Here is a 24,835-nt window from a genome sequence, read left to right on the forward strand (position 1 = left end):
TCTGCAGAGTTTCTATCTCTCAGAAGCTCCTGCCTTGAGCATCTGTCCCCTGGTTGACAGTGCAAATCATAACTATCAGCCAGCCATTTGGGCTTTTATATATATATACTATTTTGTGCACTAGGGAGGGTGTCCCTCAGTCCAGCCTGCATGCTCTCCAATCTGGGACCCCTCAGGAAATGTCCGACTGCCGGCTTAAGACCAATCCACCAATCCCTGTGGAATCAGGCCTAAACCATTAGTTGGACATCCCTCTCACAATATGGGGCTGCTAGCTCCCAACCACTCACCTGCCTGCCAGCCTAATCACCCCACAACCGCTCCCCTGCCAGCCTGGTCACCCCCAACTGCCCTCCCCTGCCAGCCAGATTGCCCCCAACTGACCTCTCCTGCCAGCCTCATCTCCCCTAATTTCCCACTTCTGCCAGCCCGGTCACCCCTAACTGCCCTACCTTGCAGGCCTAGTCCCCCACAACTACCCTCACCTGCTGACCTGACTGCCCATAACTACCCTCCCTCCCTTGCCGGCCATCTGTGGTGGCCATCTTTGACCACATGGGAGCAGCCTATTTATGTGATGGTGTATGGGTCAATTTGCATATTACTTCCTTATTATATAGGACTAGAGGCCCAGTGCATGAAAATTTATGCATTGGAGTGGGTGGGTCCCTCAGCCTGGCCTGCCCCCTTTCACAGTCTGGGAGCCCTCAGGGGCAGGAGATGACCCGGTGATCAGGGGAAGGCGATGCCCCCATCACACCTCTGCTGCTGCCACTGCCGGTAGTGCAAGCCTCAGCCGGCCCTGGTTACCTGAGCTTCAGGCAGCCCTGGGAAGCTGGGCAGCCACCATCCAAGGCTTGCCTGTGTCTTGGGCTGGCCCTGGGCACTGCCATCTTTGAGGGCATAACAGTCAATTAGCATATTTTCTCTTTATTAGATAGGATAGACTAGAGGCCTGCTGTGCAAAATTTGTGCAAGGGGTTCAGCCCTCGCAGCCATGGTGGCTTGCCTCGGCCCTTGCAACCTTGGCTTCATCTGGAAGGTCATACAGAAGGATGTCTGGAAGAATGTCCAGTTTAATTAGCATATTACACTTTTATTATTATAGATACTTTTTAAGCCCTATTTAATCTAAAGTTTCCCCCTCTATTTCTTTCTTTTCTTTTCAATGTATCTATTGAAGAGAATCTTTGACCTGGAAATATACATTTGATTTGCAGTTTCTAGCAGTCTTGATTTTTGTTGATTCCATGTTCATGATTCAGTTCAATATGTTTCTCTCCTCTATATTTTCAGTAAACTGACGGATGTATCCAGAACCTGGGTCAGACTATATTTGACCCTTTAGTAAAACTACCTAAGTGATGGTGTGTTCTTTTTTTAAAAAAAGCAGATAATATCTGATTCTCACTTTTTGCTGTGTGATGTTAGCAGTTATTGCTGTCCACTGTCAAAGCCCATTAATTAATTGGGGTTTGAAAAATGCTGACAGTCTAACACTTTTGTAAATTTATTAGTTGGAATGCATTTATTGAGACACATCTCTCATCTACTATTTGGTTACCCACTGGTACAGTTCATATAGGAAAAATAAATGCTCAATTCTCTCATTTTATTTACCAGTGTTAAAGATAATGAATTAATTTCCTATCATCCTCCAAATATTTCAATAAGCCAGACATAGAAAGATATATACTCCATGGTCTCGCTTGTATATGGAATCTAAAATAATCAGACTTACAGAAGCAGAGTAGAATGGTGGTTGCCAGGAGATGTTAGTCAAAGAGTATAAAGTATCTGCTATGCAGGATAAATAAATTGCTTGAGATCTAATGTGCAGCATAGTGTCTGTAGTTATCAATGCTATTCTTTGTACTTGAAATTTGCCAAGAGAGTAAATCTTAAGTGTTCTCACCACACAAAAAATTATAACCATGTGAGGAGGTGGATATGTTAACTAGTTTGATTATATTGATTTACTTCACAACATATACATATATCAAAACATCACCTTGTGAACCTTAAGTATAATTAATTTCTATTTGTCAATTATACCCCCAATGAAGTTGGAAATTATTTAAATCAATTCATCCTATTAATAGAACAAATAATATAAATTATATATGATCATCTTAATAAATGCAGAAAAGCATCTGATAAAATTTCATACCCATTCATAATAAAAGCTTTAGCAAATTAGAAATCAGGAAGAGCTTTCTCAATCTGATGATTATCTTTTTTAAAAGACCTGCATCAAATATGATATTTATGATGAATTATTGAAAGTTTTCCACATGAGATCAAGAATAAAAATTTAAAAAAGACCTACTTTCACCAGGTTTGTTTATATTTTACTAGAGGTGCTAGCCATTGTAAAAAGTATAAAAATTGGGAAGGAAAAGTAGAACTGTAATTCTCACACAACACAATTACAACATGATTGTATGTGTAGAAAACTAAAAAAAACAAAAAAAAACACCTTGTAATCAGACTTAGGTAATGTTAGCAAGGTCATTGGATATAAGGTCAATTTTGAAAAATCAGTTGTATTTTTATAGTTGGAATGGCTTTTCTAACTTCATGGAGATCCTTTTTCTATTATTATCACAGTGTATATATCGACAGATATATAGATATAAGTATAGCTATAGATATAGATAGAGATGATAGAGATAGATAGATATAGATATAAAAAGTGGATAATTAGAAAATAAAAATTTTTAAATGTCTACTTTTAAAATAGCTTCAAAAAGTCAAAATTGCAGGACTAAATCTAAAGAAATTTTTCTACACAGAAACTACAATATCTTTTTAAGTATTATACTATTAATCAATAATATTAATAAATGAAGGGGAAATTATATTTATGAATGGAAAGATTTCAATATTGTAAAGATGTCTATTATCCCCAAATCGATCTATAAATTTAATGTTATCCCAATAAAAGTCTCAGTCAATTTTTCTCCTGGAAAAAAAAGGATGTTCTGGAAAACATAGGATGATAGAATGGCCCCATAATTAGTCATTTACATTATCCTGCATTATACAATAGTATAAAAACAACAATATTAATATTAGCACCTCTGAACCTCAGAGATTTTTCTTAATTGCCTATAAACTTTCCTCATTTTTGCAACCCCATATCTCAATTGACTGAACATATATAATCATTTCATGCTACCTCCTCTTTTTTAACTCTCATTAATTAGTTCTACAGGTAACTATATTTTTAATGCTTGCCATTATTCCTTATGGTAATATCCCTCTTGTCATTTTGATTGTCTAGAGCTCATTCTCCAGTAGATTCCTCAGGAAGGGCACATTGATAACACTGTGTGCCTTTATATTTTTAAAATCAGTTTTGCTAGATATAAAATCCCTGGATCACATTTTCTCTCCTTGCTGTCTAAAATATGTTCTTCATTTTCTTCTTGGACTTCTGGCAGAGAAGCCTGATGATAATTTAACTTTCATTTCCTTTTAGTCACTGTTTTTACCTACAGCTCAAAGGAAGTTCAACAACTTTGTTACATTTTGTCTTGATGTTGGTCACTCTGGACTGATAGTCTCAAGTACAGGGTCCCTCCTTCCATTTGTAACTTCAAATCTTTCCAATTTCAAGACAGTTTTCTTTTTTAAAAACTCTCAGTAATGTCCTTTATTTTGAGGAAAGTTTTCTTGAAGTATGGCTTTTAGTTTGTTCTATTCCCTCTCTTTTGCTTTCTTCTGTGGGACTTCTATTATGTGTGTGGCTCTCCTTCGTTTCCTTAATATCTGTCACTCCCTCATGAATCATAACTCTTTCTTAATTTCTTTTTACTTTTAATTTTTTCCTACTTTCCTGCTCTGTTAGTTCACTCTTATATTGCTCCTCACTGTGCTCATTCTGAAGTGATATTTTTCCTTTTACTTCTCATTCTTTCCTAAGTTGGTCACCTCATTTCTGAGTTCATAGTTCTGATTTATACTGTTCTTCTATGATTTGCATCATTTTCTCAATGCCTTTTAAGCTCATTCGGAAATAAAATATTATAAGATTTTATATGCTCCTGGAATGCGTTCTTTTTCTGAAAGAATGCTATTCAATTTCTTTTACTTTTTTACTAAAAATAAAAAATTATATTTGACCTTAATACTTTTCTGTTGCTCAATTTAACACAAAATTAGAATTACTCAACTTGTTTCAGCATGGCTTTTCTAACTTCATGGAGATCCTTTTACTATTATTATCACAGTGTATATCAACAGATATATAGATATTTATATAGCTATAGATATAGATAGAGATGATAGAAATAGGTAGATGATTATAGGTAGATATATAGACAGATACAGATATAGATATAGATATAGATGATGATATAGATATAGATATAGGTATAGATATAGATATAGATATAGATATAGATATAGATATAGATATAGATATAGATATAGATATAGATAGATATAGATATAGATATAGATATAGATATAGATATAGATATAGATATAGATATAGATATAGATATAGATATAGATGATATTGATATAGATGATATAGATATAGATAGATGCTTACTTAGGTTTCCCAGCTCTGTTCCCCTAACCCACCTTTACCTTTTCTTCACTATTTTTTGCCTCTCTTGGCCCTATCCTGCTCAATTTTTATTCCACTCCCAGAGGTTTCTCCTGGAAAAGAGCTCTGATAGTTCTGTGTCAGCAGTTTTGCATGCTCAACTGGTCCAGCTACTCCCTCAGATTTACCACAGGCCCCAGCCACTAACGGAGTGAGAAGAATCCTGCCCATTTCTAGCTGCTGTTCTCAGGTTGGTCTGCAATGCCTTCCAGGGAATTACTGTGGGTATTTAGGGGTGTTCCTGCTCTTGAGTTTACAAGATTTTCCATCACTTGTCCTGCTCTCTCCCATCTAGACACCAATCACACCCAGTGTCACTGGTGACCTGCCCTCACCCTCTTGTATTTTCGGATTTGTAAGGATACTTAATCACTAGTTTTGTTGTAAATATTGTCCACGAGTTTGGGGTTTTGCTATCCAGTTACTCTGTCTTTAAGTAAAGGTTCCGAAAAATTCTAAATCTATGTCACAGCTGCCCCATTTTCTCAGAATCCCCTAAAAGAGAGTTAATTTTTTACAGCTTTAATGCCATGCTGAGAGCTTACCATCATCCTGCAGGTAATGGGCTAACAAGGATTTTTAATGTGAAACCGGGCCTGACTCAATGTGTTTTTTCAGAAGCTCATTGTTGGCAAAAAGATTGGAGGCAAGGATGCCAACTAGAAAGTAAAAACAAGAGTTATATCAGCGTGGCCTTATAAAGTAACCATGATGGATAGGAGGACATGGAATTTAAACAAGCAATGTGTTAGTGCCATTAACAACATGACATGTATGTTTCTTAAATGCATTCCTTCTTAGCAGCCTGACTTCTTTCCCCAAGGGACTAGAATGAAGAATTCAGGCCATTGTCCCACATTCCTTCACATTGGGCCTCACCCCAACACTGAGCCCAGAACTGCCTGGAGAACAGGAGGACATACTGCCCAGGATCCCATTCCTTCGAGGACCTCAATATCCTGGTTACTATCCCATCAGAGACAGTATGAGGGCATCCCATCTTCTTTCTAATGCATGGTCCTGTTTGGAGGCTAACTGTCTATTGGTCTCCTTCTCAGGGATATTCTTCAAGTAGAATGGAACTCCCTAAGATTTAGAGAAATAAAGAATAGAACCCGCACACAACCAGAGCAGTGATTCTAGAATGCTGGTCAAGACTTAACACTGCCTGATCCCATGGTCTCCAACCACTTGGAAGCAACAGGCCTTAGAGTGAGGCCTCAGTATTCCAATAAGGCTAGAGAGGCACATGTAGACAACTGGGGTCAGGGTATCTATCCTTTGTCCACAGAATGTAGGAACCAAGAAAAGATTTCTCTTTCTCCCCATTATTCTTTTTTTTTTTTTTACAAACAGACATCAAATATCTTCTATGTACAAGTGCACTGTGAATGACAGTAATTTTTAAAAAATAGATCTTTATTGTTCATATTATTACAAATGTTCCTCTTCCCCCCCCCCTCCATTGCTCTCCTGCACCAGGTTCCCACCCCACCCTCTGCCCTTTCCCCACCCCCCCTTGTCCTCATCCATAGGTGCACATTTTATATTCAGTCTCCTCCCCTTCTCCCCTTTTCCCCGAGAATCGTCAGTTCAATCCCCTTCCATACCTCTGATTCTAATATATTCAACAGTTAATATTGTTCATGAGATTTTTTTTTTTATTTCCTTGGTTTTTAGATTCACTTGTTGATAGTTACGTATTTGTTGTTCATAGTTTTTATCTTTATTTACTTTCTCTTCCAAAAGAAACCGCTTCAGGAATTCATATAATTCTGGTTTGGCAGTGATAAACTCCTTTAGCTTTTTTTTATTTGTGAAGCTCTTTATCTGGCCTTCGATTCTGAGTGATAGCTTTGCTGGGTAGATTATCTTTGGCTGTAGGTTCTTACTATTCATCACCTTGAATATTTCTTGCCATTCCCATCTGGCATGCATGGTTTCTGTTGAGAAATCAGCTGACAATTGTATAGGTGCTCCTTTATAGGTAACTACCTGCTTTTCTCTTGCTGCTTTTGATATTCTCTCTTTGTCTTTTGCCCTTGTGATTTTAATTATGATGTGTCTTGGAGTGGTCCTCTTTGGATTCCTTTTGTTTGGGGTTTTGTGCACTTCCTGGACTTGTAAGTCTAATTCTTTCACCAGGTGGGGGAAGTTTTCTGTCACTATTCCTTTCAGTATGTTTTCGGTATTTTGCTCTCTCTCTTCTGGGACCCCCATAATTCTGATGTTGGTTCGCTTGAAGTTGTCCCAGAGGTTTCTTACATTACTTTCAACTTTCTGGATTCTCTTGCTTTCTTGCTTCTGCAGAGGAGTGTCTTCTGGCTCTTTATGTTCCAAATCTTTGATTTGATTCTTGCAATCTTCCATTCTGTTTCTAGGACTATGAATAATATTTTTTTTCTTTCAGACCATATATTCTTTATTTCTTGTTGAACCCTTATTATTTCTCATTGATTCCTTATTATTTCTAGTTGATCCCTTTTCATATCCTCATAGGTCTTATCGATTTTTTCTAGGAAATTCTTGAAAAACCTTATAAGTGTGGATTTGAACTCTATATCCAGTCGCTTTTTGTCCTCCATTTCTTTCGTTTGTCATCTATTTTCTTATCTCGGCATTTTCGCAGCTTCCCTAAGTTGGTAGCTTTAAAAGTCTCTGTGTTCAGCTTGGATGGGGCACAGTTTCAGGGTGGAACCTACAGCCTTGACTTCCGTCAGCCCACCCTATGTGGCTCCTGAGTCTCAGTATTCCTCAGGGTCCTTCGGTACTTGCTGCAAGCACTGCTGAGAGTGAGGTGCCCTCGAGTTTCGCCTGCTACCACACAGTCTAGGCTCTCCCCCAATGAGCCCGGAACTGGGGTTCAGTTCAGTTGGAAGTGGAGTTGGAGGAGGCGTTCAGAGCAGTCTGGAGCTTTTGTCTCCTGCCCTACAGGGCAAACCTGTGGCACAGTCAACCGCCAGTTCTCTGCGCGAAATGTGTGCGCCTCCAGGACCTCCTTTCACCGCTCCCCCGGGTTTATGCCTTACAGCCGAGCTCCCTCTGTATGAGCCTGGGTCCCCAGGGTCTGGCCTAGAACTGGGGTTCAGAGCAGTCAGAACTGGGGCTCAGCACAGTCTGGAGCTTTTGTCTCCTTCCCACTAGGGCAATCTAGCAGCAGAGTCAACAGTCCGTCCTGTGAACGTAATGTGTTTGCCTCCAGGACCTCCTTTCGCTGCTCCCCCGGGTTTCTGCCTTACATCCCAGCTCCTTCTGTATGAGCCTGGGTCCCCAGGTCTGGCCTAGAACTGGGGTTCAGCACAGTCCGGAGCTTTTATCTCTTTCCCGCTAGGGAATGCCAGCCAGGCACTCAGCCTCCCCCTCCTCTCCACCTCCATCCTCTCTGCATGCAATGTGTCTCCATACCTTAGGCTTTTATAGCTCCTCTGATTTTCCTTCTGGTTTTCTCTTTCCTTCTCGTTGTAGAATTTCCAGTCAGTTGACTTTCCTGTAGTTCTGGATAATGTCCATTTTGTATTTTCGTTGTATTTTATGGAAATTGTTGTGTGCAGCTACGGTTAGGTGTTAACCTAAACAGCCATCTTGGATTCTCCCCCTGTTCGACAGTAATTTTTCAAAGGCAGAGGCTGGAATGGGCTGGATGAGGTAGAGTCTGGTTTGAAGGCAGGGGTGGCCTGAGATGACTTCTGAAGGAAAGGAAAAGCCTTGGGACCCATCACGCTGCTCCCACAGCGCCCGCTGCTGTCACAGACTTGCCAGTTGCTGCCAATATGGAGTTCCTCATCCAGCTGGGAGGTGCTTTCCCCAAAAGACTTGGATTCTCATTCACACAGATGTCAGGCTCCACATTTTCTGAATGGATCTTGGAACCTGAGAGAAGCAAAAATCTACACAAATATGGTAGAAAACTGTTCTTATACCAGTGTTTCCTGCAGGCAAAAGTGTCCTGAGGCTGGGGGACAAAAGGGTGGTAGTAGGTGTCAGTCCAAAGGGAACTTTCCACCCAGGCAGGGCTCCAGGCCTGAGTCTCAGGCAGTGCTTTATCAGCCAGAGAGCCCTGGAAGACCTGGGACAGGGCCAGCCCACACACTGGGTGGTGGAACTGGTCAGGGCTTAAGAGGAATCTAATGAAGCCCACTTGTTGGACAAAAGAGGGCACAGAGATCAAGGGTGGGGTAGTGACTTTCCAAAGAGACCTAGTGAGTGAGCCATGGCAAAGCTATGAGAATTCCAGATTCTCCCAGCCACTTAGAGGTGATGTTCCCAGGGAGTGACCTCCACAGACCAAAGGTGAACCAGACACAAGGAAAGATGTTTCCCATGAGTGCGATATGACCAGGGACTGAAAATGCACAGCCCATAAGCATTTAGCTATGGAAAAAGTGGAAAACACTCTAAGACAAAGGGAAGGGAAGGAATGCTAGGTAATTCTGCTTAATGGGTAGGGGAATCCAGGCTGGGGACCTAGAGAAGCCCCCATCCAGACCCAAAATATGTCCACAAATGCTCTACTCAAACAAAGCTAAGTTTTCTTGGTCTTCTCCACATCTCTGACCTTCTTAGGAAACTCACCTTCAAACAAGTCCTGGACAGAAAAACTGTCTTCCTTTCTTAACTCTAAACACAGAAACACTCTGTACGAGTTTTATGTTGGAGGAGAGAGGACAGAGAGCCAAGCCAGGCAGCCAGAATCTGCCCCCATCACTTGTTCTGGAGAATGTCACTGCCACCCCACCACATTCTGGACCCTGAAATCCTGCCTGGCTCATGCATGGAAAAATACACGTTGTTTAATTCATTTAGTCCAGTACAAGTATCCTGGAATGTTTGGCATGATTTTATGTAAGGAGAATAAACTGGGAACTTCAAACAGTTTAACTAACAGAAACCTGCCCCTACCAGGAGCACTCACTGCCAGGGCTGTCCCTGCTTCCCCCTGCCTCACAAGACTGCTCCTGAAACAACTGGCAGCAGTCTGGGTTCTGAACCTCCATGATCCCTAGAGAATTCTAGAGAACCGTGTATATTCCAAAGAACACTTTCCACACCATGATCCAGAAAATTATCAATGACAGAACCAAGTGCTGCCTCTCACAAACTCATGAGATCTAAGAGCAGCTAGTCAGTTCTAGTTTCTATATGACAGTCAACTAGACAGCTGGGGAGGGGTGGTGAGCCACAGGGGTGGCATAGAGGAGAGGCAGAGAGTGTGTCAGACCCTGAGACTCAGAGCAGAACCAGTAGGGCCCTGGGGATCAACCACTGCCCAGGGAATTGCCTCAGCCTGTTCTCTCCCAAGGCCCTCCTCATATATACAAACCAAATTACATCATTCTTATGATAGAACAATTCATGACAAAAACAACTGGCTCTAGAACTCCTGCCCTCCAAAGGAATGACCTGATTTATCCAGGTATACATGGTTTTGTGCTGAAGACAAGAGTTCAGTGAGTTTCAGGTAATAGCAAAAGAAAGAACATTTGTGTGATATCAAAAGAAAACTCAGAGGCAAATTTGAACATTTAAAACAAAGTATTTTTATTTCCAGTGTCTGCAGGGAATTCCTTTAGAAGAACTGGGCTCTCTGAATAAGACGCACAGAAAGATCGAGGAAAATTGCAAAATCATAGTTGGTTTGTTCCTTATTTATTGGTAGAAAAAAGAGCAGTTCCTCACATGACTATCATATCAGCAAGGGTCATTATATCATCTGCAGCCATTGGTATTGTAATGTCAAAGGTAAGTTTCTTTTCACTGAGGAGTCAACAACTCAAAGTACAAAGGCTCAGGATAAAGGGATGATGCTTGACCTAGTTATGATTTTTCACGGGAGACTAGGTTCTCTGGCTAAGGTGGTATGTGATGTGCACTCTTGGTCAAAAATGGTTGCCAGGCCCTGGCAGGTGTGATCGATTGAGCACCATCACATGCACCAAAAGGTTGCCAGTTTGATTCCCAGTAAGGGCACATGCCCAAGTTGCAGGTTTACTCCCTGGTCAAGCTTCTTACAGGAAGCAACTATTCAATGTTTCTTTCTCACCTCTCACATTGATGTTTCTCTTGCACATGCTCTCCCTCTCAATTCCTCTCTCTCTCTCTCTCTAAATTCAAAATATTGTTTAATAGTTGTTAGATTTTTTTTTTCTCTCAGTAGAGATAGATAAGTTTCCCTGGGTGGTAGGAGTCAAAGAGAACTAAACTATTTAAACTAATCAGTGAGAGAAATGACTGGCACATGGTATGCACTCAATAAGCATTTATTGAGAACAGAGGAAGAATAAGATTAGAAAAAATGAATAAAGGGTACCAAGGTAAAGAGAATGGCGGAGGAGAGGTAAGGCCTAAGGAGCCAGAGATGGTGCGACTTTCCCTGTGATAGTGAGGGCCGATGATATTTGGGACATGAAAGATTAGTATTCATATTAACTTGTTTTTGTTCTGGAATTTCATTCCAAATTTTCAGCAAAGACAAAAACTTTATGTTGGTGGTACTCAGAGAAATTCAGAGAAAGGGGCTGTGTCCCACATTTGGGGAGATTCAGGACACAGAGGAGAGCTCAAGGAATCAAAACATCAATTGATACTGACCGTTTTAGCAGACAGAGGAAATCACAGGGGGGAAAAATGATCAAATGCTAAGAAGCACCTGGGAATCCATACACATGAGGGAGTTGGAGTTCTCCCAGTGGTAGGGGTGTCAAGTCAGTTTATTGAGTATTAAAAATAAGTATTTGAGGAAGCAGATAGAGCTAGAAACTTCCTTCCCTGTGTCCACATTGAGAAAGTTGAGTTACAAGTGTGTGAAACAGAGAACACATGATACAGCAAGAATTACACATTTGCAGTATATGGCAGAGTCTAAGGGAAGGAATTACTGTCGCCCTCTCCTTTACACCCTCAACCTGGTTCATGCGCTTCCCTTCTCTCTGCCAGTCTGATGGATATACTAGTAGATGGAATGACTTCTCCCTAAGACTATCCCCTTTTTGTGGCTCTAGGTCTCTAAGGAGGTTAAATGTTCCCACTTACCCAGCAGGCTCCTTCCTTGTCATTAACTCAGAACTGGAAGCAGGAAAGAGGTTGAAATTCTACTCAAGAGAGAACCAGAGGGAGCCAGGATATTTGCCCAATTCGGGGTATTTTAGGACAGTGGCCTTCCAGATTTTTTAGAATCTCAGCAAAGAACAGGACCAGTTGCCTCCTGCAACCCTCACTGGCAACTCCATTCCTCAACCTCCAGATTCGCATGAATCTGCAAGAACATAAAATTCTTTCTTGTCCAAGTACTCTCCATGAAGAAATTGGCTCTCCATGCACTCAGGCCAATCCCAAGCACCTCTGGAAATTAAGGGCTTGTTTCAGGAGTTAGAGGTCAACTAGGACCCCTTCAGTACTTTAGAAATGGCTCTGATTATCCAGAATCAGGGACTGCCTGGCAACCAAGAAGACTTCTCTTTCCTGCTGTTTAAAATGCCATTGTAACTTATCTTAGCTTTCTACCAATTGCTCCACTCATCTCTCTCTTTCTTTTTTTTTAATATACTTTATTGATTTTTTTTACAGAGAGCTTGTTTGTTTGTATTTTTTTTAAATATATTTTATTGATTTCTTACAGAGAGGAAGACAGAGGGATAGAGAGTTAGAAATATTGATGAGAGAGAATCATCAATCAGCTGCCTCTTGCACATCCCCCACCGGGGATGTGCCCGCAACCAAGGTACATGCCCTATACTGGAATGGAACCTGGGACCTTTCAGTCCGCAGGTCGACGCTCTATCCACTGAGCCAAACCGGTTTCGGTTCCACTTATCTCTTTTCTTCCTTTATTTTAAGGCTCCCCAAATTCTACTCGATTCATATGCCCCAATTCTGAATTCAAACTTGCACTAACAAGTCCCCAACATTGAAAGCCCTCGCTTCCATCTCCTCACCACAGGCCACTTGCTCTAAGAAGTCTCCCCAGATTAATTTCCTTCCCTGCAACTTCCTGAGGTCTGAGGCTCCTCAACTCTCCAGCCCATCAGGATAAAGGAATTTAGAATGTACAGTACTAAGTGCTCCAAAGATCTGGCTAACACCCAGCTTGATGGTAATAAAGAGAGAACACATTTGTCTCGAATAAACTAGAATTTCTCCATCGGAACAAGCACCACATTCTTCAAACTAGTCACCATGTGAAGCCATAAATCATCCCAAATTGACGTCCAATGCTTCAAATTGTCTCTTCTTTCAAATTGATTTTTAGAACCAGAAAAAGTGACAACGTCAGCTTTTCAGCCCAAGCCTCTCTCTGCCTTATTCCTACCCGTTGGTTCTTAATGATAATTGACCACTTTCACCTTTCAGAGGCACATGGTGTCACTTTGAGGTTATTTCAAGCCTGGGTCATTGACTCTGAGGACATTTTCCCAGCAGACACAGCTGGTTTACCTTCTGGCCATATCTAGTGCACTTGACCAAACTTCTACAGGCTCAGGGAAACAATTCACTACTGCTGTGCCCATGGGTGCTTGCAGAAGACCAGTGAAGTCATACAGCACATACACCCCATACACACACATGCCATGCACCACTACACCACACACTTCTACACCACACACCACATACAAGCACACAGACACACATACACTCCATGCATCACAACACCACCCACCACATACACTCCCATGTACACACACATCACATAACACATGCATCACACACAGAGAAACACTAGAAACCACTACATCACACAGTACATAACCAATACACCCACATACACACATCATACCACACACACACAGACACACAACATACACAAATTACAACTCCCATGTGCGCGCGCGCGCACACACACACACACACACACACACACACACAGATGCAAACTATGTACCACTACACCATATACCACATACACCCCCCATGCACCCCCATGGGATAAGGGTGCAGTAGCCATCTTCTCTATGTAGTCATTTAGGGATTTAGGCTGGAAATTGTTCTACATCTTCAACACCTGGCATCAAAGTCATTGTGTCATCGTCACCACCATTCCAACTACAAATGTGGGGAAGAAGCGTTCAACAATGGAAGTTTGTCTGCACTACACTAGCAGGTGACGCATGCTGTTGGCAAGAACTCAGTCTCATGACCACACTTAACTCTGATGGCTGTTTAAACATCTATCAGACAGATGATCAGAATAAATGTTGGTGACCCTGTATCAACTTCTGCCACGGGGCAGAATAAATAAAGAATAGTGTGTGTTTGTCATCTGAATATTCTGGAGGCAGGATGTGTTTTCCATGATAGTCTCTGGAAGAGATACAAGAAGACCGACCTCAATCACCTGAGGCCTTTGGAGGGAAAGGAAGAGAACTCGGGATTTCCCATTGCTTCCATGAATTCATGTGGAAGAGGGGTCAAAGGGCCAGAGGCTGCATGGGGTCTCCAGGCCAAATCAGGGGAGGCAGCAACTGGTGAGAAAGTTGAAGTGTGGGTCCCTGACAGGGCTTAAGGGAACTTCCACCTTTGAGGGGTTCCACAGCAATGGCTGGAGCTCAAGTAAAACTGAACATCAGCCACCTGAAGATCAGCATACCATGCATCAGTGGAGGCCCTCAGAGGAGCAGATGAATGGAGACCACGACAGAAAGAGATCAGGGCTTCTCCCGCCATTGGCAGTAGCCTGTACCTCAGAATCTCTGCCTGCCCCATCTCACCTCCCCTTTAAAGGTTTTAAACCAGATGCATTCTTAATAACCAAAAATAACTTTAAAACTGTGGAATCTGTTCAATGTGTCGTCAAAAATGGGAAATGGAGATTAGACTGTCCATATTTGGAAGCACTATCTGAAAAAAAAAATTCCACCAAGTCCTGACTAGACAATAAACCATTGTTTCCAAAGATAACGTTAACCCACAAGGTCCAGGATTTGCCATCATGGATACAGTCAAGAACTGCACACTCATTTCCAAAGGGATCATCTGTCATGTGTAATAAAACTTCAGCTCCAATTCTCAAAATATTTCAGGAAAAATAGAGAAAAGGACAAGGACAAAGATAGAGAATGATAAAGCAAGCATGAGTAAATGTTAACATATGGAATGCTAGTCCCCAGTGGACCTAGAAAGTGGTGGGGGGGGGGGGGTTGTAAATTCTCTGTAAGTCTGAAGTTATTTAAAAATTAAAATATTACAAAAAATGTAAAAAAAAGAATAAGAAAGAAAATCAGAATATTTCACTGGAAAATCCAGTTATCTAATTTCCCTTGAAGAACTGGAATATCTGGCAATAGAGAGGGATTTGTCATTTATCATTGCAACTACACTGTTGTTACAATTACACCTGGCCTGCTTAGGTCACTTTGTTACTTGCCTGACTCCTATAGACATTGAAATTTGCATCCCCAAACCCTGGCCTCTACCTCCAAGTCCCTATCTGGACATTGCCAAGTGAAGTGGCAGAACCGCATGAGGTCCATGAGAATTGCTAAGACCACAGGCAGGAGGAGGGCTGGCTCTTTGTTCTTTGAGGACTTATTCTGTGGCTCCCTGGAGTTTACCACTCCACCTGTGAACCAGGAAGAGAAAATAAGAGTTTTGCATGTTAAGGTCTGGAAAAGGTTTTCTGAAGTTACACATAATATATATTTTTCTCTCTAGGCCCTACTTGATATTCTCTAGTCTTCCAAAATTAAAATATTAAAGGGTACGGTTATGGTTTGGGGGGGGAGGGGTGGGTTGTTTTATTTTGTTTTGTTAACCCTCACCGAAGGATATTTTTCCCATTGATTTTTAGAGTGGAAGGGAGGGAAGAAGAGGGAGAGAGGGAAAAAAGAAAGAAACTTCGATGTGAGAAAGATGCATGATTTGGTTGCTTCTGACATGTGCCCGGATCACGCCAGGGAATCAAACCCACAACCCAGGTGCATGCCTTTGACTGGGAATCCAATTCAAAACCCTTTGGTGTGGGGGCAAACACTCTAACCATTGAGTAGCACTGGACAGGGCTGTGATGGTTTATTTTAGGTCTCAACTTGGCTAAGCCACAGTGCCCAGATATGTGGTCAAACATTATTTTGGATATTTCTTTAAGGGTGGTTTTGGCTGAGATTAATAGTTAAATCAGTGGGCTTTGAGTAAAGCAGATTGCCCTCCATTATATGAGTGGGTCTCATCCAATCAGTTGAAGGACTGAATAGAGCAAAGGACTGACCTCCCTGGAGCAAGGGGGAATTCTGCCTGCAGATGGCCTTTCAACTTGAACCACAACATCATCTCTTTCCTGGGTCTTCAGCATGACAGCTTTCAAACTGGAACTACAGGTTTTGGACTAGCCAGGCTCCATAAGCACATAAACCAATTCCTTCAAAAATACAACAGGGGAGTGTGGTAGAGCTTGGGCAAGCCCACAGAGCTCTGCAGAAACCAACCATGCTGAACCATAGCAGTCAGGATAAGATGTTCCTGTAGACACAATTTATGGCTATGTCTTGGATGTGTGAACTATCTACCCCCAAGAACTCCGGGTTACTTCTCTTTTTAATCCCTGCTATCCCTCCTCAAAAAGCGTCAGTGTAACAGGGTCTGCAGTCTCTGGCTCAATAATAGCAGTTACAGTGGCCTTGAGAATGGGGTAAACCACTCTAACCAGGACAGGGTTTCACAGAAGGGAAACAGGAAAAAGACATTCAGCACAGGTCAGATGAGGTCAGAGTCCTAGAAGAAAAGGAATGGCACATTCAGAAGTACTTAGTAAAGAGGTACTTTAATGAAAAGAAAAAAAATTAATATAAATACACACACACACACACACACACACACACACACAGGTTCAAGTAAGGACTAGCAACAGCAAAGCCATTACCATCTCTAAAACTGAAGTGGCACAGGAAAAAAAATTGTTTTCCCTGAGACCAGTTAGGAGAAGGAGCTGCGGAACCAGGGCCACTAGATAGAAACTGTGGTCATAAAGGAACACCGACATTACCAAACCATGCAATGGTGGTGTTCCTTTAAATGGTTGTGGCTAAATGACCAATTATTCCAAAGTGCTATTCAAACAGTATCATTTCTTATCTTTCAGTTGCTGTGGGCCAGGAGTCCAGGCGCAGCTTAGCTGGGATCTCTATTCAGAATCTCTGACAAGCCTGCAATGAAGTTATCATCCAAGTTACTATAGGATCCACTTCCAAGCTCACTCACAATTGTTGGCAGGATTCACTTCCTCAAAGATGGCTGGACTGGGGAGCCTCCATCCTTCCCTGGCTTCAGGCTAAGGTTGCCATCAGTTCTTTACTACATGGACCTCTCCATAGGGCAGCTCACACCTCAGCATGTCACTTCATTATGGTAAGCAAGCTGAGAGGAGAGGAAAAGAGAGAGGGAGAAGGAGAGGGAGAGGAAGATGGGGAGAGAGAGAGAGAGAGAGAGAGAGAGAGAGAGAGAGAGAGAGAGAGAGAGAGAGAGAGAGAAAGAGAGAGAGAAGGAAAATAAGCAAGATAACAGTCATAGTTCTTTTTAAATTTTTTAACTGAATTTGTTGGGGTTATGTTGGTTAATGAAATTATATGTTTCAAGAGTACAATTCTTTAATACATCATCTATATATTGTATTGTCCTGTCACCATTTATTCCCCCTTTTCCCTCTTCTATCTGCCTTACCCCCTTTTTCCTCTGGTAATTGTCATACAATTGTTGCTTAGTTTCTTCTCCTTTATCACCCCGTCTCCCAAAACTCCTCCCCTCTGACAGCTGTCAGTCTGTTGTCTTTATCTATGAGTCTGTTTCTAGTTTGTTTTGTCCATTAGATTCAGCATATAAGTGAAATTGTAGTAATTGTCTTTCTCTGACTATGTTATTTCACTTAGTATAATGCTCTCCAGTTACATCCAACAGTCTTTTATAACCTAATCTAAAAATGACAGATATCTGCCAAAACCAGTTTGGCTCAGTGGATAGAGCGTCGGCCTGGGGCCTGAAAGGTCCCAGGTTTGATTCCCGTCAAGGGCATGTATCTTGGTTGCGGGCACATCCCCAGTAGGGGGCGTGCAAGAGGCAGCTGATCGATTGCTCTCTCTCATCGATGTTTCTAACTCTCTACTCTGTATCTCCCTTCCTCTCAGTAAAAAAAATCAATAAAATAGTTTTTTTAAAAAAATGACAGATATCCCATCATTTTTTCCATTTTCTTTTTATTAGAAGCAAATCACTAGATCCAGCCCAAGCTTAGACAATAGGGATTACTCAGAGTATGTTCGAAGTCTACCTACCACACATAACAAAGCAGGGAGGTAGCAGGAGGAACAAAGGCCTTAACCAATCTCTTTTCCCATCTTCTGATGGCCCACCATTGTCTGCTATTGACCAAATTCTACCAGAGGCTAGAGGGCAAGGAAGCCCAGGTGACACAGCCCACAAAGGTCATCCTTCCAGACCAGGGCAGAGAACGTCAAAGAATGAATCTGAGACAGAAAAGGGGAGGGAAGTAGGATGGGCAGAGAATTACCAGCACATGATAAAAGACAGATGGGCAAACTGACAGTCATCATGGAGGTCAAACACCCTGAAGACAAGTCCCTCACCCAGATACATGGGATGCATCTCCTTTCTTTAATATACTGATCCAATTCTTTCCCAGACCCTACAATTTCAGGTAATATTGGACTGGCCCTGTTTTAAAGTTATGAAATTTTTCTGTAGAACAAGTGTCCCTATCTTACACCTCCTCCCTCCCCCCAACCCCCCCAGCCCCCACCCCGGCCCCTCCACACCCATTTATGTCAATACCTGCCATTTTAATTCCTGGAGCAAAGAGCGGGATTAGGAAAGGACAGGGAATGAGCAGTGACATTTGGAAAGACCTTGCTCTGTGACAGCTCTAATGTTGATGCCAGAGTTCTAATTTCCTCTTCTTAGAAAAAAGTTGTGCAAATATCATAGTTTGCTTCTGTTGGTTTTTTTAATGTGCTCAGGTAGACTGTTTGGGCTCTTGAGTCAGAGCTTCTCCTTGTGGAGTGTATACATGGACACACACGCACATGCACACATACCCTAAAGCACTTTCTCCTGTCCCTCAGCCCTCCCCATCACCTTCAAGCCTCCTCAGTTAGGCAGTCAATTGCCAAGTCCTGTCCCTATGTTAATTTAATGCGTTCCTCTTCTTCACCTACTGACTACCATTAGATATTGATAAATTTCAAAAATAAAACCACACAATTACTTTAACCCAGGTCCCACACCCCATGTGTGGAGCAGATCAACTGACTGAATGTGATGGTTATCTTATTGGAGGTTAAGGATGGGTGAAATGGCCTGCAAGAGCTCACTCCTCATGCCAGCAATGTCCCACCTCTTTATCTTCTGAGGAGATTAATGCTCTGAACCCAGCCACCCAAACACCCTCATACCCCCTTTCCACACCAGCATGCAGAACAGCTGAGAGGCAGGGAAGCCTGCAGGACCACGCAGGGCCTGGTGAGAACTAGCACCCAACTAATGGAAAATCACAAATTGGTATCCAGTACCCTATTCTCCACCTATCAGTTCCTCAAGTGGCTCTTGTTTCTCCTCAGCCCCGTTCAATTTAGCATTTAGCACCAGCCTGAATCAAACCTACCCAGAAAGATGAACCCTCTCAAAGTTCAAGAATCCAAAACATCTCCACAGAAATGTATTGTCTATAAAATGCTTTGCCATATGTTATCTCAACACTCTCCTGTACAGGAGCCATAACTCCTCAATGACAAGTGAAAATCCTATATTTTTTTTTTAGCATATGACAGTACACTGTCTTATGTATATGACAAAGTCAGAACTCAAAATCCTGGCTTCTTGATTACCAACTCAGGGCAAGAAGAATTCCCAAGTCAAAGAGAACTATCTGCTTTTGTGACCGTGAGTCAGCTCCCTACTGGAAGGGAGAGCCAAAGTCCAACTTCAGTGAACGACCAGCTTCCTTTAACCAGAAGATCCTCTCAAAAATGTGGGATCTCATTGCCTGGACCTGAGCACAGAGGCTGACAGGGGCGCATGTGGGTCTGGGGCAGTTCTTCCTATGGAAAATTTAAGTGGAAAAGCAGAAGACAACTCCAGAGAAGGCACCATGTCCTCAAGAAGATGAAGGAGCCATGAACTCAGTCCCCAAGTGTGTTCTGAGTGTGGCCTCTCCAGGGAATGGGACCCACTTAGCCTGGAGAAACCTTCAAGCCCCTGCACTGAGTCCAGTGGAGATCTAGACAAGAGGTGGGTAATGTGAGCTCCCAAACCCCAATCTCCTTCAGGAGAGATGCCAGGACTAAGAGTCCTCCCACTACCCTCAGCAGGCACATTTTTTAAAATATATTTTATTGATATTTTACACAGAGGAAGAAAAGATAGAGAGTTAGAAACATCGATGAGAGAGAATCATCGGTCAGCTGCCTCTTGCACACCCCCTACTTCTGGGGATGTGCCCGCAACCAAGGTACATACCCTTGACCGGAATCGAACCTGGTACCTTCCAGTCTGCAGGCCGATGCTCTATCCACTGAGCCAAACAGGTTGCGGCCCTCAGCAGACACATTTTAAAATCTCCCAAACCAAACCTGAGATCCCAGAGATGTGAACCCAGAGGGCAGGTGGGGTGGAGAAGGAAAAAGAAGGTTGGTGCCAGGTATCTGCCAGCCCCAGCTCATCCTTGTTGAATTAGCAGGTGACAATCTGGGGAAGAAGAAGAGGAGGAGGAAGAAGTCACACCCCTCCTAGTTTGTTTCCCATTGGCTCTTGGTATCCTTAAAAGGGCCCAGCAGGTCTCAGCACTGTACTTGGGACCCTCTGAGGATTCTGCTTTGATACTCACTCCTGAGCGTCAACCATGAGATTCACATCTCTTCTCCTCCTGGCAGCTCTGGCTGGGACCCTGGTCTGTGCCCGTGAGTATGGCCCTCCCACTGCAAAAGCCCTCACAGTCCAGGGAAGCCTTCGTTCCTGCCTTTATTCCTCTCTTTCTCTCCTAATGCTGTGCTGGCTTCTCCTCCTTCTGCAAGTGACTCCTGTCCCCCTCCTTCCTCCCCTCCCCCGCCCCCAATTCTCTACATGTGGCCTATTTACCTCATTGCTGTGTGGAGGGCTGAGGGGGTAGGAAACCTCTGGCCATCTCCTCACACATCCTCCTTCACTCTTATTGCAGGGCCTCTGGGTCACAGTATATAGCTGGGCAGGTTGTTCCCTACACAGGGGTACCAGGCAGAGAAGCTGAAGGGGCTGAAATCTAGCCCCTGTTCCACTTGCCAAGCAGCGAACCCTGCCCACGCCTCTCTCTCTCAGGATGCCTTTTCCAATTGCACAAAAGCACTATTTGGGCCAGGATAACCATGTCATTCCTCAAACACTGGGACCTTCCTTCTTGCTCTTCCTTCTGCCTGTCCCCTTCCCCAGCCAACTCTGAATATCACCTAACCATTGCTTTCTCATCTGTGAAATTTCACTTTAGGTATGAATTTCTCAAGAAAGTCTTCCTTAAAAATAAAGTGAATAAAGGACCAATGAGACCTCTTTTGCCCATATCGTACCATCTAAATAATTAGGTTGTTAGCTCTGAAGGGATGGGATCTTGTCCACCTTCTTCATCATAGAACTCCCTTCACTTAGCAGACTTTGCATAAACATTGTGTTGAAAGAATAAGGGGAGTTAGAGCTATAACCCAATCCCATAAATGACCTGAGCATGACCCAGTGGCCTCTGCACTGCCAACCTCTACCACCACAGGCCATGACTGGCTCCGTGACACTAGCTTAGGGCACCCTCACAGCGAAAGGCACAGGAGGAGGGCAATTTTCAGAGAATATCCCACTTTTCTGCTTAAAAAAAAAAAAAAAAAAAAAAACTGCAGGAGGAGTTAAACATCAGAAAGAATGCTCTGATGGACCAAATGGTGTGGCAGAAGGACCTGCTCAGCCCACAGTGAAATCTGTCCCCTGGTGTCCACAAACATTCCTGAGAGCTGAGAATTGGGGATGGGAGGGAGGATGGCTCTGGTGTGGATCAGGTTCAGTCCTCATAGTTGTCTCTCTTCTCGGTTACAGAAGAAGATACCACAAGTGATCCCACACCAGCTACTGATGACTCTGTGACCAGTGAGTTTTCTCCCTCTGGTCCCTGCCCTTGGGAAGGGTTGAACAGCTGAGATGTCAGCGAGGCTGCGGGGAGGAATTCAGGGAGAGGGGACTGGGTCCTGATCTTGGTGGTAATGGAAGAGCATGGCTTAGGGTGGGACAGGTGTAGGGAAGAAGCAGGAGAACTCATACAGGCAAGGTTAATGGGGAGAGTGGAGAAAGGCTTTTGTGAATAAAAGGGAGAAAATGATAAGGTCAAATAATAAGGGCAATGTCCCATGCAGTATTCAGACCTTTACCTGTAAACAGCTTTCGTGACTCCCAGCTCCTTTGCAAGCTGCCCGCTATCTGGCCTCACACCCCTTTTCCAACCCTCTTTCCCATGCCTCTCCTTCATGTACCACCCACATCTGCTAAATTTAACTTCCTCACATTCTACTCACCTGTCCCACACGTGGCTTCCCAAAAGCTCTTGCTGACTCACTTCCTGCCCCCAAGGAAGCCCCTTTAGAACAGTCTCCCTGCCAAAATCCTGCATTCAAGACCCACTTCTCTCTACCATGCTCCCTAACTGCTCCCCACACTCCTCTCTCCATTCCTCCCCAACCCTGCCCATCTCCCAAGAGGTGCTGTCTCAGTCCATTCGGACGGGCTGTTACAAGTAACCATACACTGGCTTACACAACAGAAAGGTATTTCCCATGGTCCTGGAGGCTACACATCTAAAACCATGGTGTCTGCATGGTCAGGTCCTGGTGAGGACCCTCTTTCAGGTTAAAGACTGCCAACTTTTCATTGTATCCTCACATGGTGGAAAGAAGGGGAGAGAGCTCTCTATGGTCCTTTCTACAAGGGCACTAATGTCATTCATGAGGGCTTCACCTCCCTAAGGCCGCACCTCCTAATACCATTCTGTTAGAAGTTAAGATTTCATCAGATGCATTGTGGCGGGGAGGGGGGGTAGCGAGTGGGTGAGGGAAGAGGGCGGGAGAAACAAACACTCATCTATAATGAGCACATGGTGTGTAGAGTCTGTGCAATAGTAGATTTTGCTGCCTCACTATACATGGCTTCCTTCCTGGCCCACCCACTTTCCTATGAGAAGCTGAGCCCCTCAGCAAAACTTCTGCACTTTAGGAATTTATACAAGGGTAATGGGGGAAGAGAGGAAGAGGTGGGAACTTTTTAAATGACATGGCTTTTCTGCTGATGTGATTCTCCTGCTCCAAAATTAGGTGTGATAGAGAACGATATCGAGAAGATAAGAGACCGCATTGAAGAGGCAAAACTAACGGCGCCGATAATCATTAGACAATTAAAAATGCAACTTAAATGTGAGTGCATCCTAAGGCAAAGCCTTGTGGGAACGGGAATACTCACCAGCCACCAGCCAAGTGGTGGGAATACTCACCAGCCACCAGCCATACCCCCACCATCACCTTACACAGGATATCTTAGGAAGGGGATGCAGGACTACCTCAGCCCCTCTCCATTGAAATTTCCTTCATTTGTGCCTTAAATTCGTCCACATTCAAAATGCATGGTTGTCTAATACCAGATCCCCCTGGGTCCTACCCCCAACCTTCCCACTGCAAAGTCTGCTTGCTCATTTCTCTTTCTCTCACTCCTGCCCAGGTTGGAGGATAGGGCTCATCCTTTGGCCTCTTGTGAATCTAACCTCCCTCCCTCTGACTTCTGTGTCAGGCCCTCAGGGGCACAGTGAGGTTGGAAAGAAGATTGAGTTGAGGATGGAATGGGTGGGTGGTGCTTGGGGCCCTTCAAGCCTCATTTTCATCTCTGCTTTCTTCCAGGGTTCTATGAGAGACTGAAGATTGATCTTCATACTAGAATTCTGCACGATGCGTACGAAATGAAATGTAAAAACAAAATGCCTTAAACATGTGTAGAGCTCAGAGCAATTAAATTGAAAGCATATAACTTGTTGTGTGCCTGTGTTCTGTTGGGTGGGCCTGAGGGAGAGGGAGAAAATTCCTGCCTGGAGCCCATACCCTGAGCCAGTCACAGCCCCCTTTCAGGACACAGCCTCTAACAAGCCCTTTTAGTCACACTGAGCCACAGCCACATGTGGTGGGCCTCTTGCTCCAAATGCCACTCGATTCGGTCTGCCTCCTCCTTCTTCACAAGGGCTCCTAGTGAAATTTGAGCACTTCCAAAAATTAATCAACCTCCAAAGATCCAGGATTTATGATCCTGAAAATAGTCAAATCCTGAGTTATTGCCACAAAGGTCACTTTCTTGTGGCATTAGTAAAAATGCATCCCTCCTGCCTTCCACTCATACTTTCCACACTGGGCCAATTAATTTGCTGGGCCTGGTTGGTGTGGCTCAGTTGGTTGGGCATCGTCCTGTGCACTGATGCAGGTGTGCAGGAGGCAGCCAATTGATATGTCACTTTCACATCGATGTTTCTCCCTCTCCCTTCCTCTCTTTTTTTTGAAATTAAATCTTTAATGTTCAGATTATTAAAGTTGTTCTTCTTTTTTCCCCCCATAGATCCCCTCCACCCAGTTCCCACATTAAGCCATACCCTTACCCCCACTCCCACTATCCTCATCCATAGGTGTATGATTTTTGTCCAGTCTTTTCCCACAATTCCCACACCCCTTTCCCCCCTGCCCCAGGATTGTCATTCCACTCCCTTTCAATGCCCCTGATTCACCAGTTTATTCTGTTCATCAGATTTTTTTATTCACTTGATTTTTAGATTCACTTGTTGATAGATATTTGTTGTTCATAATTCTTTAAAAAAAATATACATTTTATTGATTTTTTTACACAGAGGAAGAGAGAGGAATAGAGAGCCAGAAACATCGATGAGAGAGAATCATCATCAGCCACCTCCTGCATACCCCATATTGGATATGTCCACAACCAAGGTACATGCCCTTGACCGGAATCGAACCTGGGACCTTTCAGTCCACAGGCCGACGCTTTATCCACTGAGCCAAACCGGTTTTGGCTTGTTCATAATTTTTATCTTTACGTTTTTCTTCTTCCTCCTCTTCTTAAAGAATACCTTTCAGCATTTTATCTCTGTATATTATTCTTTATTTCTTTTTGGATTCTTTTGCTTTTTGCATTTTCAGTTGGGTGTTTTTTGCTTCTTTGTATTTCAAATCT

General features: G+C 43.2%; 1 protein-coding gene across 1 annotated transcript in view; it reads left to right on the forward strand.

Annotated features, from left to right (window-relative positions):
• Window positions 1-23,591, forward strand: part of LOC311619722 (protein phosphatase 1 regulatory subunit 1A-like) — a gene marked incomplete at both ends in the record, with an annotated part of 36,505 nt that extends 12,914 nt beyond the window's left edge. The window contains 3 exons of the mRNA XM_084878260.1: window positions 21,665-21,715; window positions 22,930-23,028; window positions 23,506-23,591. Of these exons, the coding sequence (XP_084734386.1) occupies window positions 21,665-21,715; window positions 22,930-23,028; window positions 23,506-23,591 (236 nt within the window). The remainder of the gene's footprint in view (window positions 1-21,664; window positions 21,716-22,929; window positions 23,029-23,505) is intronic.
• Window positions 23,592-24,835: the final 1,244 nt, after the last annotated feature.

This window comes from Pipistrellus hanaki (genome assembly GCF_964339955.1).
Source record: "Pipistrellus hanaki genome assembly, chromosome: 3".
NCBI lineage: Eukaryota > Metazoa > Chordata > Mammalia > Chiroptera > Vespertilionidae > Pipistrellus > Pipistrellus hanaki.